The following is a 20,724-nucleotide window of genomic DNA, read 5'->3' as shown; positions in this document are numbered from 1 at the left end:
CCGACCATTTATGTAATTTACAGAACAACCACACTGACTAAAGCATCATACTAATGTTTTAATGTCATGTATTTTATACGAATTGTTTATTGTTCTACACAAAATATTTCTATTACCGTACTTAATTACTTAAAAGGTTTCTCGTAACCAGGGTTTAAGTTTTTCAACCATACTCGGTAGTGTATAGACCAATATGCCCAGTAACACTATTAAAGTCAGTACAATGAAAAAGTTAAGAGTAAGTCCGAAATATGCCTGGATATTTTGTCTGTTGATCATTTCCTCAATCACCTGGAGCGGATTCCTCCTGTTGCTGGATCTTGCAGGGGGTGGCAGAGGGTCTGGAGGTGATCTCCCAAGTCCTACTGGACATCTGCGAGCTTCTTCAGCTGTTATCAAGAAAAACTCAGCTTCTAAAAAGCCTCTGCCTTTAAGAACAGTGCTGTTCACTAGGAAAGGCCACCAACCATCAAGATTATACACTTTGAACAAGTCTACATAGTTGGATGTATCTAGAAAACGTTCTAATTTGCAAGCCCTAACTGAAGGTGCTCCCCTTGGCATTGAACAGATTTCAAACATCATTTCACCGATGAGAGAATCTTCCATCAACCCTTCACTGTCATAAACTTGAAGATGGAGAGTCGGTGATACTTTTTCCTCTGATTTCCCAATGTCAAAGAGGTTTTTTGAGTAGAATACCATTTTCTGTTCTTTACGATAGTACATAAACGGAAAAACAAACCTCCAGTTAAAATTTCCTTCACCTGTGTAGGATTTGTAATGAACATCAGTCTTCTGCAAGGTCTTTGGGTCCCCTAACCACCCGGTTACCAATATGTCAGTACATTTTTTGTCTTCGAATGTGTATTGATCGATCAGTGGTATTTTAGCAGTGTTAAGAATATTTACCCGGAGTTCATAAGCTTGTGGTTGTCTCGGAGTGATGTCTAATGGTAGGGGAATGTTGCCTATGGATATGTCGAACATGTCCACCCACATCTTAAGTCTTCCACGGACTAGTCCTGGCCGATCTTCCCTAAACAAAAACCTAGTTTCTACGTGTTCACCGACCAAATGTCGTCCTACAATGGGCATTTCTTCCCAGTGATTTAAAACAGATAAGGCTAATTTTTGTTGGTTTTCTGTCCTGTCCAAAGAGGTTTTGTGTATAGAGAATTCTTTAGAGCCAATGATCACACTTTTCTCGTGGTACTGAGGAAGTGGCAAGTTGTGAGTGTTGCATAATCTCTCAAGAATATCTCTCGGTGTTTCTATATCCCTCCAAGTATTAGGTCCTGAAGTCTCATAACATTCAGGGAGTCCACAAGTGGCTCTATGTTTACTGTAAAAGCGGTTTTCAATGTCTATGATTGTTTCGCCAATAATGTCATTTCTAGAGATAGCATCCCAATCCATAACACGGACAGCTAACAGAGAGTCTATAGGAAGAGTTGCTATTATTTCAAGGTAACTGCCAAAAACTGGATTCAATTCAGCTATCTGTTTATTGAATTTATCATTTACCGACTTTGTTGGAGTCGCTATCTCAATGTATGGATCAGACTTCCCGCTTAAGTCACTCGGATGAAGATCAGTGGCATTCACACAATAGACACGAACTAGTATGTTGACCCTGCTGTTTAGCTCAGATAGTTTTAAAATCCCCATTTCTGGATCTTGCCCTTGAATCGTAACAACGGGTTCTTCTACAGGCCATTTATATAAACTGATAATGGCTTTCAACCTACATAATTCAGTGGGATTGTTCAAATTATTTTTCCTTTTTTTGACAGAAAAAGTGCTTAAAACATCAGTGAAACCTGAAAACTCTTCTTGTTCCTCTAACGAGTTGGGATAAATTTTCATTTGATTGTTCCAATACCTATCCCACCAGTCCAGGCCTAGGTCCTCCTCAGAACTTCCATCATAAGAACTGTCATCTTCACTTGAATGATGAACTAGTTTTTGAAACAAGTTAAAATCACTAACCATATTCTTGAACTTATTTGGAATGTCACGAAGTGCTCCTATTGATGAAGAACTGTTACCGGATACCTCCGCCAATGGTACAAGATCTGGGAATGTAACTTGAAGTGAAGTGTTTGCTACTGCGGTTTTATCAACAGATCGAGCATTCAACAACTCCCACTGTGATTTCTTAGGCAATTGGTGTTCAAAGATGTAAATATTCTTTTCTGTTAAGGTTGTTAGGTACTTTAAATTAGACATTATTTTAACTGTCAGTGGTGGAGATAACAATCTGTCTTGGGGTAAATTCAAACATACCATTTGTATGTCGTGAGTAAAGTTGAAAGTTGTGTTGACTCGAGTAATCATATCTGATGTTATTCTAGCCGAGTCTAATTGTACAGAAACTTGTGGTTGTATAATGTTCTTCAAAGCCCTTGCATGTGATGGACGTACTCCCCAGAATACAATTTCTAATCTGTGGGATACGGTCAGTGGTTCGAGGTTTCTGGGGAAAATAGTTCCATGTTTGCGCTTACTAATCATTTCCGAACCGTCTTCTTTGTCAGTCAGGAATATTTCACAAGACACAAGAACTTCACAGTTTTTTCCCACTGTCCACCATTTAAGAGGCAATTCTGCGATTTCAATAACCGGTTGAAGCTTGACATTAGAATCTATAAGGCCTTGTCCAATTAATGAAGGTGGATCTGTAGCTTCATTCCACAACTGTAATGTTAGGGGCGGAGGATATTCCACGAGGTATTTCGGAGCTCTATGGAGTTTTATATTTGTTACTATAAGAGTTTCTTTCCAAGTAGGCGCCATAGTTCGTTTTGCAGTTATCGTTTGTCGATTCTGATTGAGAAAACAAACTTTTACAAGTGGATCACACTCACCCTCATTTACCATTTCTTCATCAATGTAGCCACTATGAATGTGGCATACAACAATGTATGAATGACTGTAAGGGTAGATTAAAGTAGATGGGAGCATTAAATGTTTTGGGTTTACATTCGGTACAGAATAACGTTTGTATCCAGAGGGAAATAATTCTTGGCACTTGTCTTTTTGCTCCTCTTTTCCAAGCCACAACCAAAGATCTAATTTGGCTACTACTTCATTGTTGTTCCCTTTCAAAAACAAGTAATTAATTTTTCCTGAGTGTGTGCCGTTTCTTTCTTCCACCTCTGAAAAAATTATGTGTTTAGGATGTACCACGCAAGATCCAATCTCTCTTTGATTTTGGCAGAGGGTGATTTTTAGTAAAGGTAGGGAATCCTGACTGTCTTCACTGCAGTTATTGTGAACATTCAGGAAGAAATTACATCTTTCTTTTACATTATCGAGGCTAATGTTGTGTGCCAGTACATTAGCTAAAGAAAGAATTTGGTCCCTCAAAAATTTTGTGTGCTTTTTATCTAATTCCGTCATTCCTTTCATCAAGGAATGTAAAGCTTTCTTGTATCTTTTTTTAAACGTTTGACAAGCTGTAAGTAAAGATTTCCGAGCCTCCTCCTCACAACCTTTGGACGCCATCACGTTTGAGAAGTTCAACCGTTCTCTGATGTCATTGGCAAGGCCAGCCAAGACATTGGTATTGTACAGGCGGTGGGTACAATCTGGCCATTCACTTGTGAGCGAGATACAAGGTTTTTCTTCATCAAAAGGGACACACATAAATGAATCATATTGTATAGCAGAATAACGCTTGGTCTCTACTTTTGTAGAACCCATTTCTAAAGACAAGTATATTCCATCCGTACCACAATTTTCTTCACTTATTGTCAATTCAAAAACTATACCAAAACATAGAAAGTTTGTTTCGATTCCGTACTTAATTTGACTGACAGGTTCTATATAATTCAGTGATATCCCATCAGAGTGCTCAAACTCCTTAAGTTGTCCCAGTACTTCACTCTCCAGACTGATCAATAGGCTTCCACGGTAGATTGTTTGTTCAGTGTAAAGATGTATATAGGTGGGTCCAAACATGTTGAGAAATCCACTGTGGAATATTTTGAAAAACTCGATAATATTGAATACTTTCACAGCGAGTGATTTATTTCCCAGTTTTACTTTTAGTATCAACTTTTGCCGCATTGGGGGAAACAGGTCAATAAAAGCTATTTGCTCATTCCAAGCTACTATATCCTTCAGGGTTCTTGCACTGGTATGTTGAGATTTGCCTGCATAAGTCACTTTAATTGAAACCTTGTGATCGTTGTTCATGCCTTGAACTTGTAACCCGACTCCGTGGTACAGTAAAACTTTGTATCTTCCCCTTTTACTCCCTATGATTTCACTTGTCTCAAAACTTGAAAGCTGGTAAAGCTGGCGATATTCGTCAGGGGCAACTATTTTCAAATCACACTCCACAAAAGCTTTCCCCTGGACTGAATGATCCCATGGTAATGAGAGAAGGAACCATTTCTTCAATCGGCGACCGGGCTGATTCCAGATAGTGGCGACATCCATTCTGATACATCCGATAATCTTTCTCACTTTCAGATGGGTTCTTTTGTGGAATGCGGAGATTACAATAAGGGTATCCATGAAGTCTGAGAATTTTAAGAATTTTGTAAAGACAAAGAAATCATCAAAGAAGGGCTTTGTTGAATGTGGAATTACTTTTGAGTGACGACTTTCATGCCCAACAAACACGCTGACTTGGGTGGAGACATCTTTTATTTGGGTCGAAAGGCCTCGGCATTCCAGAATTTTCACGCAAACGTCAAAGTAATCTTTTCTGGAGTTATTCATAAATGGTTATATTTACATATCAAACTAACTGAAGCTGGTTAGTAAACATAACATTATTATGGTTTCAGCAGTATATACAGTTCTTTGAGTTTTAAAAACATATGATTAATTTTGCTGTAGAAAATTAAAGGTAAATAACATTATGGATGTGTTAACAACTAGGTTAATGTGTTAATCATTGTGGTTAAGTGACTTAGTCACTCAATTATTGATCCATTACTTGGGAAGTCTATTCTGGTATAATCATGTAACATGCAAAAACTAATAATGATTTGCAATACAGTTTCAAGTATTCATGAAAAATAATATTCACAAAAATCCATTATATTTACCGATGAAATGTTTTTGTTGTGCCTTTTTTGAGAATGGTTGTATTATTTTTACAGGGGTAAAATACAGAATATTCATGAGATATAAAACATTGTAGCATAAATCTGTTTATTAAACAATTCTATACAAAATATAATAATGTACTCTTACCATAAGATGTCATGCTAGAAATCTTTTGCATTGTTGTCGCTAACTTTAAGTCTATTGTTATAGCTTGTGCATAGTTTATAATTTGTTATCGCTATTATTACCATAGTCTATTTTTTTGTGTAATTGTTGTTATTGTTGCTTGCTATTGTATATCATTTGTTACCATTATTACTAAAGTAGACCATATTTGTTGATATTTATTATAGTTCTTAGGTCAACCAGTTCTTTATTGTTAGCTTGTATTTATTATCGTTGCAATCTCTGCCATCTTGTTAATTTTTGTTCATTTACTTTAGTACCAAACTGTATTAAATTATGAAACATTTGGGATGAATAAATAAATAAAAATGATTTATACCTGTAGCTGGGTTAAATAATAAAACTTAGTGATACTACGATTAACAAGGTTAACTAGTCTACATGGTATTTATTATCATTATCGATTAAGATAATGGCCGCCTATTTGTGTATTTTAACCTGCTATTTTGTGACTAATTTTCAATTTTATATTTTTAAGCTAGATTTATCGTTTATAATTCTGGACAGGTGTCTTCTAAGAAAGTTTAATAGGGTTAATTTATGCAGGGCCGTTTTCATGGTCACCATTTTAGATTCAAGTATAAATGGGCCCTGGCCCAGGGGCACAAGAGGTTTTAGGTTTGTTGGGGGTGCAAGGAAGAGAAAAATTCTTCCACGATATAGGTGGAGAGGGGGGCAATTATTTCTCAGGCCCATCGCCCATCACATGCAAACGGGCCAGGATCTATAGGACATTGTTTTTTTTTTATATATATATTGAGTTAGCGATTGAACAATCATCACTTTGTTATACAGGGTGATTCAAAAAGGACTTTACAACTTTGAAAATTCATATAAATCTTATTAAACAAGGTGCAGAGCTGGTTTTGGTGTTGTTTTAAAGGAAAATACTTCAAGTTTTTTTACCTTAAACTAAAGATGTTCTATGTGACTTCCGTTGGATTTGGGGAAAATAATTATTTATGTATAAAAAAATAGTGAAACCCGTAAAAATTTTTAGAATAATTTACAAAATTTTGAAAGTAGGGCGTTTTTTGACGGTGAAGGAGTGTGATTTTCGAAAAACGCATAGTTAGTGTCTTGTAGGAAATTTAATTCCGAACCTACGTATTTTCCTCAAATATTTTCTAGCTCTTACTGTTTTCGAGCTATAGCCGTTTGAAAAAAACCTGTTTTGTCGTTTTCAGAGGTCCGCCATTTTGGATTTTTGGGGGGGTTAAAATTTGAAAATGTGACTTTTTGGAATTGTATGGGTGGTTTGGGACCAAGAACTACAAGTGTGCGAAATTTCAACTCCCTAGCACATCTAGAAGTGGGTGTATCGCACTCCTTCCAAGTCAAAAAAAGCCCTACTTTCAAAATTTTGTAAATTTCTCTCAAATTTTTTACGGTTTTCACTATTTTTTCATACCTTAATAATTATTTTCCCCAAATCCAACGGAAATCACATAGAACTTCTTTAGTTTAGGGTAAAAAAAACTTGAAGTGTTTTCCTTTAAAACAACACCAAAACCAGCTCTGTACCTTGTTTAATGAGATTTATATGAATTTTCAAAGTTGTAAAGTCCTTTTTGAAACACCCTGTATTTTTATAAATCCATCTGTATTCATAATTTCACATGCAACTGAATTTATTTGAATAGTGAAAACATAAACCCCCAATATTTTCAAGAACATTTTTATTCTGTATAGCTGTATTTTATTTGATTGTATTAAGATGTTTAAAATTATCGTTGTGGGGGGAGAATGGAACAGAATAAAGAGGGAGTGGTTAGTGGGGGGGGGGGGGGTGATAGGATTGGTGATTACACAAGAACACCTGTGCCTGTGCACAAACCATCCCTTAAAATTTTGTCAATACCGTAGTAGGTTCTGACTTGAAGTGTACTACCATAGATAAAATGAAATAACAGTCGGACTTTTTCAGCTAAAAGCGGTTATCTTTGACAAAGGTCTTTAGTACGATTAAGTGTTAACTGGTCAAATTTTTAGATCAAATCAAAACAAAGTGGCATATTCATAAAAAACTGAAATTGATAACAGTTAAATTGAAATATACATTACTGAACAGATTATAAAATAAAATAAAGTTAAAAAAAACTTTCTACTTAAGCCTACTCTACTTGTATAAAAGAACTAGCTAAATATAAAACCATATTTTCTTTGAAGTGGGTTTGTGTTTTCTTCCATCTATTTAGACACGTGTCCTCCAGTTACCCTAAACAACGTTCAAATCCCACAGTGCAATGAGGTTAAATACTTGGGCTTGACCCTTGATAGAAGACTCACTTGGAAAAGCCACATCTGGAACAAGAGAATTTCGTTAAATTTAAAATTTAAAAATCTTTCTTGGCTATTAAATCAAAATTCTAAATTAACAACAGAAAATAAATTACTGTTATATAAAACTATTTTAAACCCAGTATGGACGTATGGTATCCAACTGTGGGGGACATCCAGTGAATCGAATCTTAACATCATCCAAAGATTCCAATCCAAGGTTCTAAGGCACATTCTCCTGCCAGGCACCATGGTTCGTTAACAACGAAGTGCTCGATAGAGACAGTCGAACCCCAACGTCAAAGAAGAAATTTCAAGGTTAAGTGCCAAATACTTAAAGAAATTAGAGTACCATCCCAACTACCTTGCTTTGAATTTGTTGGACAACAGACTCTGTAGGTATAGATTGAAAAGATGCCATGTTTTGGACATGAGTAGTCGTTTTTAGAGATTTATGGACTTTAAACTTTGTACCAATATGCAAAGTTTGTGTATTATTGTTGGATAAAGACTAACTACTATAAGTGGTAGCAAAACGGGAGTGCCGATGGAGACCAGGTCAAGTCCCTTTAAACGCACGCACCCCCACAGGTCTCCATCGGCACTCCCGTTTTGCTACCACTATACTGTGTTTAAATTTTATCATATTTGCTTATTGTTCTATTTTTGTTGAACAGATTGTAAATTAAATAAAATGTTTAAAAAATATTTAGAATGTAAACACTAAGTCCATGATTTTATTATTATTTTTTTTGTGTGTTCTTCCTTTACTCATTCCCTGTAATAAAGGAAGACATAATTACACAATAATTGAAAACATGTCCACTATCCATGAGGGAAACCTCAATTGACAAATGAAAAGCAATATGTTCCGCATTATTGCACGGCACTATCGTGATAATCATTATAGACGATATTAGTCATACTACTAACTAGTAGTAGCCCTATAGTTGGGAAATTGGTCATTTAATGTCATCAGTCCTAAGTCCAGCGTCCCCCGAGAGTTGGGCAATGTTCCATGTTCCGGTCCGATCCTGCCGTTCCCTGTTGTGTGAGGATGTGTTTGTGTAATTATGCTCGGCTCAATAATTAATGAGCAACCATTTAAAGCCGGGACTTGAATGCATAATTATACACGGTACTACAGTTAGTGTTTATAGTAAATGTTTGACTTGTCAATTATACAGGGTGTCCAAAAAGTCCCGGGCCTGTTAAATGTTTTTGAAATATTTAAAATAGAGCTACAAAACCATAAAGTTACTGGACAATCTATTTTATCACATACCGGTATTCAGTGATCCGCTACTTCCTCAGCAGGCGGCCCGCTAGGAGTAAGAAGACAATCTTAAATGTAAGTATAAGCATAGGTCGATATGTAGCCTATAAGAATAAGAATAAGAATAAGAATAAGAATCGTTTATTGCCGTTAAACATGTACATGCAATGGGCAAAGTCACATTTTTACAATATCTTCTTAGCCTACTTAAAAATAAACAGATGTATAGGCCTAGACCTTAACACAGAATGGTAACATTGAATCGTTGAAAGTCATTTTCAAGAACTCGTTAACACTATACATGGGGTTTTCCACTAACCAATCTGACAAAACTCTCTCAAATTTACTATTACTAACTTCTTTTGCGCTATGAGGCAGTTTGTTAAACAAATTAATACTAAGAACATTGAAAGACTTGAGGGTTTTACTTAACCTACAATGTTGCCTATAAATATGATGACTAGATCTTGTGAAATGGTTGTGGATTTGGTTTGACAAAGTGAGGTTATCTAAATTCTTCTTAACATAACATAAACACACAAAAATATATACATTTATCACAGTTAAAATCTTGGCTTGTTTGAACAAGGGCCTACAGTGCTCATCAGGGTCTACATTAAATAAAATCCTCACAGCCTTTTTCTGGATCACTAAAACTTCACTTATTTTTGAACTATTGCCCCAGTACAAAATAGCATAGAGCAAAACACTATGAAAAAAAGCAAAATAACAAGATCTTAAGTAATGACTAGGTAGGCTAAATCTAAGGCGACGCAACATGTGAACAACTTTGGACAGCTTTGAACAAACCTTAGTAACATGAGTATCCCAAACTAACTTAGGATCAAGATGGACACCTAAAAGTTTAACGCTACTGTCATCATCTGCCTCTTTCGGTGCTCTTACGTCTAGAGAGAAAGTTATATTCTGTGTCTTATTCAAGTTAAGGAGAAATTTGTTAGCTGCATACCATTCAGCTGCCTCTTTAAGAACTACTTCATTCATGGTGCAACAAAGGTCATTGAGCGGAGCGAGCGAAGCTCTTATACGTCGACTCTTATGCATTTCGTAATACGCAAACTCCTCCTAGACGGATGAATCAATCGTTTTCAAATTTTGCATGGTGATAGAGACCATATCGGTGAGTGCCAACATCTATATGGCGTTAAAAAAGTCTCTCAGGAATCCGCCCATATGGAATCCTAAATACTTAACGCTGTCCACTTCTGTCAACGCTATATTGTTCAAAGTAACTGGAGGGCAGTTTTCTTGTCTCAGCGTGAATGTTATATGTAAAGATTTTGTTTCATTAACTTTAGTTCTCCATTTTTTTAGCCACAGTTCGAAATCATTTAATGCAACTTGCAATTGATTTGAAGCATCTTGAGGATTTTCGTGAATGGAGAGAAATGCAGTATCATCCGCAAACGTAGCAACCGTAATATTTTGGCCCACGGGGATGTCGGAGGTATATAGTAGATATAAAACAGGTCCAAGAACACTGCCTTGGGGTACTCCAGATTGAATAGGCTTCAAGTCGGTTAAAATTTCTTGAAATTTAATCTGAAAGAATCGTTCATTTAAGTAAGATTTTAACAAACTGTAAAAAGAATGGGGGAGCAAGGATTTAAGTTTATACAGAAGTCCAGTGTGCCACACTTTATCGAATGCCTGTTGTACATCCAGAAATGCAGCAGAACAGTACTTTTTTGTTTCAAATGAATTTTTAATGATGTCTACTAGTCTGTGGGTTTGTTCAACTGTAGAGTGTCCTTTCCGGAAGCCAAACTGATGCTCAGGAATCAAATTTAAGTCTTCTATAATTGGGTTCAATCTTCTTAGGATTAGTTTTTCAAATAATTTGGATACAACAGGAAGCAAACTTATGGATCTGTAGGACGAGACCTCATTTGGTGGTTTGCCTGGTTTTGGAATGACCACAAGTTGAGCTATCTTCAATTGAACTGGAAAATATTCTAGCCGTAATATTGCGTTAAATTAACTTGGAAAACACATATTTGGTTTAAAAGACAACAAATGGACTTGAAGGTTCGTAAACTCAACTGGCTTCTAGGCAAAAAATCTAAGCTTTCGTTGACCAATAAACTCACACTTTACAAAGTTATGATCAAACCTATTTGGACGTACGGGATACAGCTTTGGGGAACGGCAAGTAAATCCAACTTAGCAATTATTCAAAGATTTCAGTCAAAGGCGCTACGAAGAATAGTTGATGCTCCGTGGTTTGTTTAGAATCGAACAATCCATGAAGATTTCAGAATACCTACAGTAATTGAAGAAATAACAAGAATTAGCAAGAACTATCAAGAAAAACTCGAAACCCACCCGAACAATATAGCCGTTAATTTGCTGGACAATAGTGATTTTCCCAACAGACTGAAAATTGTGAAAGTTCTAGAACTCCCATACCGATTTGTATAGTTTTAGTTATGACATGACTATTTAATTTTGCAAGATCTTTCACAGGGAAGATTCTTGGTCAAGACACTTATTTATATTATCCCTTTTACTAATTGTTCAAAGTACTGAACAGATTGTAAAATAAAATTAAGTTAAAAAAAAAAAAAAAAGGAATCCGCCCCACGGGGTCTCAAAGTTTCAATGTAATCCTTATGGAAGCAGTATTTGACACATAAACAAAAACATATGACCAGCTGTTGACTTTTGAATGCAGTAGAAAAAGAAATAGCTGATAGCATTAATCCACAGATATTAGAACAGAAACGGTATAGATCATAAATATAATCAAATGACGACACTAGCTTGAGGTCCGTGACGTAGGAAGTAGTGAAGGAAGTAGTAAAGGAGAGCAGTCTGGAGTGTGGAAACTGTTTATGACAATTAGATTTAGGTATCTGCATTCCTAAAATTTGATAGGAAGGGAGGAAAACTGGTCCGCGACGTAGGAAGTGGTAAAGGAAGTAGTCAAGGCGAGCTGTCCAGAGTGTGGGGACTGTTTATAACGATTAGATAAAGGTAATATTAAGGGAAGGAAACAGGTCCGCGACGTAGGAAGTGGTGAAGGAAGTAGTAAAGGCGAGCCGTTCGGGATATGGAATCTGTTTATGACCTTTAGATAAAGGTATTTGCAATCCTAAAATGTTATGGGAAGGGTGGAAAACAGGTCCGCGACGTAGGAAGTGATGAATGAAGTAGTCAAGGCGAGCTGTCCGGAGTGTGAAAACTGTTTATGACGATTAGATTAAGGTACCTGCAATCCTAAAATGCTATGGGAAGGGTGGAAACAGGTCCGCGACGTAGGAAGTGATGAATGAAGTAGTCAAGGCGAGCTGTCCGGAGTGTGATAACTGTTTATGAAGATTAGATTAAGGTATTTGCAATCCTAAAATGCTATGGGAAGGGTGGAAAACAGGTCCGCGACGTAGGAAGTGATGAATGAAGTAGTCAAGGCGAGCTGTCCGGAGTGTGAAAACTGTTTATGACGATTAGATTAGGGTATCTACAAACTTAAAATGCTATGAGAAGGGAGAAAACAGGTCCGTGACGTAGGAAGTGGTGAAGGAAGTAGTAAAGGCGAGTTGTCTGGAGTGTTGGATCTGTTTATGACCAATAGATTAAGGTATCTACAAACCTAAAATGCTATGGGAAGGGAGGAAAACAGGTCCGCGACGTATGAAGTGGTGAAGGAAGTAGTCAAGGCGAGCTGTCTGGAGTGTGAAAACTGTTTATGACGATTAGATAAAGGTAATATAAAAGGCATTCATAAAATTCTATGGAAATGGAGCAAAAGGGGTCCGAGACGTAGGAATTGGTGAAGGAAGTAGTAAAGGCGAGCTGTTCGGGGTATGGAATCTGTTTATGACCATTAGATTAAGGTATTTGCAATCCTAAAATGCTATAGGAAGGGAGGAAAAGGGGTCCGCGACGTAGGAATTGGTGAAGGAAGTAGTAAAGGCGAGCTGTTTCAAGGCGAGCTGTCTGGAGTGTGAAAACTGTTTATGACGATTAGATAAAGGTAATATAAAAGGCATTCATAAAATTCTATGGAAATGGAGCAAAAGGGGTCCGAGACGTAGGAATTGGTGAAGGAAGTAGTAAAGGCGAGCTGTTCGGGGTATGGAATCTGTTTATGACCATTAGATTAAGGTATTTGCAATCCTAAAATGCTATAGGAAGGGAGGAAAAGGGGTCCGCGACGTAGGAAGTGGTGAAGGAAGTAGTCAAGGCAAGCTGTCCGGAGTGTGGAAACTGTTTATGACGATTAGATTAAGGTATCTACAAACCTAAAATGCTATGGGAAGGGAGGAAAACAGGTCCGTGACGAAGGAAGTGGTGAAGGAAGTAGTAAAGGCGAGTTGTCTGGAGTGTTGGATCTGTTTATGACCAATAGATTAAGGTATCTACAAACCTAAAATGCTATGGGAAAAGAGGAAAACAGGTCCGCGACGTATGAAGTGGTGAAGGAAGTAGTCAAGGCGAGCTGTCCGGAGTGTGGAAACTGTTTATGACGATTAGATAAAGGTAATATTAAAGGCATTCCTAACATTCTATGGGAATGGAGGAAAAGGGGTCCGCGACGTAGGAATTGGTGAAGGAAGTAGTAAAGGCGAGTTGTCCGGAGTGATGGATCTGTTTATGACCAATAGATTAAGGTATCTAAAAACCTAAAATGCTATGGGAAGGGAGGAAAACAGGTCCGCGACGTATGAAGTGGCGAAGGAAGTAGTCAAGGCGAGCTGTCCGGAGTGTGGAAACAGTTTATGACAATTAGATTAAGGTATCTACAAACCTAAAATGCTATGGGAAGGGAGGTAAACAGGTCTGTGACGTAGGAAGTGACGAAGGGAGTAGTAAAGGCGAGTTTTTCGGAGTGTGGCAACTGTTTATAACGATTAGTTTAAGGTATCTGTAATCCTAAAATGTTATGGAAAGGGAGGGAAACGGGTCCGTGACGTAGGAAGTGGTGAAGGAAGTAGTGAAGGCGAGTTGTCCGGAGTTTGGGAACTGTTTATGACGATTAGATTAAGGTATCTGCAATCCTAAAATGCTATGGAAAGGGAGGGAATCAGGTCCGTGACGTTGGAGGTGGTGAAGGAAGCAGTAAATGCGAGCTGTCCGGAGTGAGGGAACTGTTTATGACGATTAGATTAAGGTATATGCAATCCTAAAATGCTATGGAAAGGGAGGGAATCAGGTCGGTGACGTAGGAAGTCGCGAAGGAAGTAGTAAAGGAAATGTTGTTTAGAGTGTGGGATATGTTTATAACCAATAGATTAAGGTATTTGCAATCCAATAATGCTAAGGGTAGGGAGGGAAACAGGTCCGAGACGTAGGAAGTGGTGTCAAGGAAGTAGTCAAGGCGAGCTTTTTGGAGTGTGGGAACTGTTTATGACGATTAGATTAAGGTATCTACAATCTTAAAATTCTATGGGAATAGAGAGAAACAGGCCCGCGACGTAAGAAGAGGTGAAGGAAGTAGTAAGGTGAGCAGTGTGGAGTGTGGGAACTGGGAACCCTTTGTAGCAGTTAGATTAATGTATCTGCAATGCTGAAATGCTATGAGAAGGGATGGAAGCATGCCCGCGACATAGAAAATGGTGAAAGAAGTAGTAAAGGCTAGCGGTGCTAAGTGTGGGCAATGTTTGTGGCAATTATATTAACGTATCTAAAATACTAAAATGCTATGGAAAATGATGAAAACAGGTCCACGATGTAGGAAGTAGCTTAGGAAGTAGTAAAGTATGAGCATAATGTGAGAACCGTCTGTGGCAGTTAGATTAATGTATCTTCAATCCTAAAATACTAAGAGAAGAGAAGGAAACAGGCCCCACGACGTAGGAAGTGGTGAAGGAAGTTTTAAAGGCTGGCAGTGGAGAGTGGGGGAACCGTTTTGGGCAGTTAGATAAATGTATCTAATACCATTATAAAGTCAATATACCAATATATAGTCAATTATAATACTTAAATGCTACGAGAAGGGAACGAAACAGGTCTATGGCGTAGGAAATGGTGAAGGAAGTAGTAAGGCTTGCAGTGCAGAGTGTGGGAACTGCCTTTGGCAATTACATAAATGTATCTGCAATCCTAAAATGCTATGGGAAGAGAGGGAAAAAGGTCCACGACGTAGGGGGTGATGAAGGAAGTAGTAAAGGTGAGCAGTGTTGAGTGTGGGAATGGATTAATGTATCTGCAATGCTAAAATGCTATGGGAAGAGACTGTAGACTGTAGGTTAAAATTATTACAAAGCACAAATCGATACATATTTCGATACATGCAATCGTTTTTCAATAGAAATTTACAACTAACCTAAAAAACGATCTTTACTCCCTAAAGAGTAAAAATGCTACTTTAGACCCGCAACGCATGCATTAAAAACGACTGTTTTGACTGCAGCATGACAAAAACAATATAGTATGAACCCCTGATGACTCCGCTCAATTTTGTGGATGCCTCTGCAAACGCCACCTAGTTAACATTTTTCTCGCTTCTAAAAAAGGTCGCATCATCAGCAAACATGACAGTACTAGCAGAGACATTATCAGGCAAGTCGTTAACCATAACCAAAAATAGGAATGGGCCCAGGACCGAGCCCTGCGGTATACCGTACTCAACCTGGGTAGCGACTGACATTGAACCCTTAACACTAACTTTTTGTCGCCTATTTGTTAGATAGGATTCAAAAATTTTGATTTGAGGACCGACTACCCCATAATACTCAAGTTTTTTCAATAGTATGTCCCGGTCAACGCAGTCGAAGGCCTTGCTCAGGTCACATAACGAAGCTCGAGTGGCTAAGCCACTTATTTATTTACCCCCATATATCAAATGTAAAGGCATTTATTCGAAGACACATTTTAGACACCCTGTATATTGTGTATGGCAATGGAAGAAATCACTCTTATTATGGCAAATGTGTGGAATAAAACCATTTCGTCCTTGGCCATACACGACACAGCGATAAAATTAAGCGAGCATTTCCTGAATACCTGCGTGATCCCGGTGATTTGTGGTAGAGAAGACTTCTGGTTTACGTCTCTTGTAGCATTATACGGGATATTACCCTACTTTATCTACATTTTGTTTTATAACCCCGTTAATGTTTAAAATCTTGAGACACCATTTTTCAAAAGCAAATTGTAGGTTTTCGAGTAGGCCTATTCGTGAGGCCAAATCAAATTAAACACTATCACATTCAAGTAGGCTTGGGCTTGGCCATGGTGGATTTTATCTTTGAATTATCTATATACAGTATATAAAATCCAATGTATGTATGTATGTTTGTTTGTTTGTCCTTGACTCCGAAACTGCTCGACGGATTGTAATGAAACTTTCAGGCATTATTAAGCATTATTCAAGGATGGTTTATGTGAAGTTTGGTGCAGATCCGTCAAAAGGGCTCCGCCCCAGTGGCTCTGGAGTTTCCCATGTTAACCTTATGAGTACTCATATTTAAATGGAATTAAAGAATCTTAACAGCTGGTTCAACTAAACAATTTGATTCTGTGATGATAAATATCATTAAAAAGTTAATAGGTTTACCAACAGGGTGCAGCACTATTATTTTTAGCGAATATCCCATATAGGGAATAAGCTATTACCGTAGTACTCATGGTAAGACCTGGACGCGGGACCGATTTTTTATTGTTTTGAAGTCCCGAGAGGCCAAAAACACCATCCGTTCAAATTCATATATATATATATATATATATTTATATATATATATATTTACATATTTATATATTTATCCTATACTCTAATTCGAGCAATGTTTGCTTGTATGTATGCTTGCTTGCTTGCTTGCTTGCAGAAAGATCTCGAAAACGGCTCCGACGATTTTCTTCAAATCTTGTAAATAGTTTATTTTTGGCCTAAAAACAAGTTTCATGCAGTTAGAACTGCCAACAAAAATCTAATTACGTAGAAAAACGAAACTGAAAGTCACATGATTTTAACATTAGTCTTATGGGTTGCTAAGTAACCATGTTGGTTGAATTAAATAACAAGGAAAAAGTAAACAAAAGACTTGAAGTTGTAGCACGTGTTCATAATAAACCAACTACCCACAGTATACTAGCAAATTACAAATACAGTACAAAAGGAAAAACATCACTTGTTAATATTGAGCAAAGATTATACTTAAGATTACTCGAGACATTGTAGTCAAGGGTAGCAGTGCGAAGTCTAGGATCTGTTTATGACGAATACATTAAGGTATCTAATCCTAAAATGCTATGGGAAGGGAAGGAAACAGGTCCGTGACGTAGGAAGTAGTGAAAGAAGTAGTAAAGGAAATCATAAAATGCTATGGGAATAGAGGGAAACAGGTCCGTGACGTAGGAAGTGATGAAGGAAGTAGTAAATGCGAGCAGTCCGGAGTGTGGGGACTGTTTATGACGATAAGATTAGGGTATCTGCAATCCTAAAATGCTATGGGAAGGGAGGGAAACAGGTACGTGACGTAGGAAGTGGTGAAAGAAGTAGTCAAGGCGAGCTGTCCGGAGTGTGGGAACTGTTTATGACGATTAGATAAGGGTATGGGCTATCCTAAAATGCTATGGGAAGGGAGGGAAACAGGTCCGCGACGTAGGAAGTGGTGACGGAAGTAGTCAAGGCGAGTTGTCCGGAGTGTGGGAACTGTTTATGACGATTAGATTAAGGTATCTGCAATCTTTAAATGCAATGGGAAGGGAGGGAAACAGGTCCACGACGTAGGAAGTGGTGAAGGAAGTAGTCAAGCTGAGCTGTCCGGAGTGTGGGAACTGTTTATGACGATTAGATTAATGTATCTGCAATCTTTAAATGCAATGGGAAGGGAGGGAAACATGTTTGCGACGTAGGAAGTGGTGAAGGAAGTAGTAAAGGCGATTAGTATGGAGCGTGGGAACTGTTTATGACGATTAGATTAACGTATCTGCAATTCTGAAATGCTATGGGAAGGGAGAAAAACAGGTCCGCTACGTTGGAAGTGGTGAAGGAAGTAGTAAAGGCGATTACCTGGGGACCGAGCTTTGCTCGGGGGAAATTATTAGTTTACTCTGAAAAGTATTGCAGATACATTAATCCACTCCCAATCTCCACACTGCTCACCTTCACTACTTACTTCACCACTCCCTACGTCGTGGACCTGTTTTCCCTCCTTCCCTATACCATTTTAGAATTGCAGATACATAAATGCCACAGACAGTTCCCACACTCTGAACTGCTAGCATTACTACTTCCTACACCATTTCCTACGTCATGGACCTGTTTTCCTCCCTTCTCGTAGCATTTTAGGATTGTAGATACCTTAATGTAATTCCCATAAACAGTTCCCAGAATCCAGACTGCTCACCTTTACTACTTCCTTCACCACTTCCTACGTCGCGGACCTGTTTCTCTCCCTTCCAATGGCATTTTACGATTGCAGATACACTAATCTAATCGTCATTAACAGTTCCAACACTCCGGGCTGCTTGCCTTTACTACTTCCTTCACCTCTTCCTACGTCGCAGACCTGTTTCCCTCCATTCTCATAGCATTTTAGGATTGTAGATACCTTAATCTAATCGTCATAAACATTTCCCACACTCCGGACTGCTCACCTTTACTACCTTCCTATGTCGCAGACCTCTTTCCATCCCTTCCCATAGGATTTTAGGATTGTAGATTCCTTAATCTAATCGTCATAAACAGTTTCCTCACTCCAGACTGCTCGCCTTTACTACTTCCTTCACCACTTCCTACGTCGCGGACCTGATTCCCTCCCTTCCCATAGCATTTTAGGATTGTAGATAACTTGATCTAATCTTTATTAACAGTTCCCACACTCCGGACTGCTCACCTTTACTACTTCCTTCACCACTTCCTACGTCGTGAACCTGTTGCCTTCCCTTCCCACAGCATTTTAGGATTGCAGATTCCTTAATCTAATCGTCATAAACAGTTTTCACACTCCAGACTGCTCGCCTTTACTACTTCCTTCACCACTTCCTACGTCATGGACCTGTTTCCCTCCATTCCCATAGCATTTTAGGATTGTAGATTCCTTAATCTAATCGTCATAAACAGTTTCCACACTCCAGACTGCTCGCCTTTACTACTTCCTTCACCACTTCCTATGTCGCGGGCCTAATTACCTCCCTTCCCATAGCATTTTAGGATTGTAGATAACTTGATCCAATCGTTATTAACAATTCCCACACTCCGGACTGCTCACCCTTACTACTTCCTTCACCACTCCCTATGTCGGAGACCTGTTTGCCCTCCTTCCTTATACTATTTTAGAATTGCAGATACATAAATGCCGCAGACGGTTCCCACACTCTGCACTGCTAGCCTTACAACTTCCTTCCTCATTTCCTACGTCATGGACCTGTTTTCCTCCCTTCCCATTATATTTTAGGATTGCAGATTACCTTAAAAACAGTTCCCACACTCCAGACTGCTCGCCTTTACTACTTCCTTCACCACTTCCTATGTCGTGGACCTATTTCCTCCCTTTCCATAGCATTTAAGGATTGCAGATACCGTAATCTAATCGTCATAAACAAATCCCACACTCCACACTGCTACCCTTGACTATAGAATCGAGTAATCTTCAGTATAATCTTTGCTCAATAGTAACAACTGATGTTTTTCCTTTTGTACTGTATTTTGTTTTGCTAGTATACTGTGGATAGACAAATTACAAGTCTTTTGTTTACTTTTTCCTTGTTATTTAATTCAGCCAACATGGTTACCTAGCAACCCATAAGACTAATGTTAAAAAAATGTGATTTTCAGTTTCATTTTTCTACGTAATTAGATTTTTGTTGGCAGTTCTATTTGCAGTAAACTCGTTTTTAGGCCAGAAATAAACTATATACAACATTTGAAGAAAATCGTCGGAGCCGTTTTCGAGATCCTGGTGCAAGCATACATACAAGCAAACTTTGCTCGTATTAGAGTATAGGATTCCCCTTAATAACTTTATTAATACTCCTTCTTTCTTTGCTCGTCATTCAAGAGTGTTCTGACAAAGACATTTCTTTCATATTTTGTGTTAATTCTTTAAAATTTATTTTTAAAACTATTAATTACCTATATCCGCAAATTGTAACATGAGTTTCAGATTTTGTAAAAAGAAACATCTTAAGGCCATGCAAGGAGTCGGTATTGAAATTATAACTTAATTAAAGATCGTTGGGAAAGTGCATCAAACCAGAACAGACACATGTATTTTTATAGTAACGGATATGAAATTTACACTCTAATACACAATACGCACATTTACGCATTGTTTCAATAAAAACTAAAATATTCACTCGAATGATACAATTATTAAGTAACTTTTCCGATATTCAATTTAAATGATTATTTTATAGACCCCTGTATCGCACTTAGTCCCTTGTAGCAACTGAAATTACAGCAACCAACGATTACTGTTCAAGTATTTAAACAATGTCACTTGTACTTCTTGACAGCGTTCTTATCTAAAATAGCTAGATTGAACTCTCATTAACACCGTAACAACGCATTAAATAGTATTCATAGAGTTGTGTATATGTACAGGAAGCAGCCTACCTGTCTTGGAACAAAATACCCCCGCCGTAGCAAACCTGCCGACTTAGCGAATTTCCATTTGTCTGAATTGATTTTCAGTTTAATATATTTTAATAACATTAGGTTTAACGAGTACCTAGGTTTTCTGCTACAAGGAAAGTAATAAAGTGTGTTTTTGAGTAAAATATTGATAGCTTAGTACAAAATAAATAAATTTGCCAAGTTTGATGAAAATATATCCATAAACAAGCAAACTACAACATTTGAAAATATTCTCCATAAGAATAACATGGGAATTTTAAATTTACAATTTTTTAAATTTTCTCCGTTACTAATAATCGAACAAAAATACTTTTATATACTAAATTATTTGTTTTTTTTAAGCTCTTTAAAAAGGTCTAAAGAGAAATCG

At 37.7% G+C, this 20,724-nt stretch overlaps 1 protein-coding gene across 1 annotated transcript; it reads right to left on the bottom strand.

Moving 5' to 3' along the window:
• Nucleotides 1–1,477, bottom strand: LOC128987512 (fer-1-like protein 6). The gene has a single exon (XM_054408392.1). It carries the CDS (start codon nt 1,417–1,419, stop codon nt 130–132), a length of 1,290 nt encoding a protein of 429 aa, XP_054264367.1. The 5' UTR covers nt 1,420–1,477; the 3' UTR covers nt 1–129.
• Between the last annotated feature and the right edge of the window lie 19,247 nt (nt 1,478–20,724).

Source organism: Macrosteles quadrilineatus, unplaced genomic scaffold, assembly GCF_028750875.1.
Source record: "Macrosteles quadrilineatus isolate MER2022 unplaced genomic scaffold, UCM_ALF_1.0 Scaffold_2__2_contigs__length_208266976, whole genome shotgun sequence".
Taxonomy (NCBI): Eukaryota; Metazoa; Arthropoda; class Insecta; order Hemiptera; family Cicadellidae; genus Macrosteles; species Macrosteles quadrilineatus.
Note: the sequence above shows the minus strand (reverse complement) of the source record. Positions and strands in the feature narration are given on the sequence as shown.

Excerpts from the sequence above, each read along its gene's own strand:
- LOC128987512 (XM_054408392.1), bottom strand. The coding sequence starts at position 1,419 with ATGGATTGGGATGCTATCTCTAGAAATGACATTATTGGCGAAACAATC.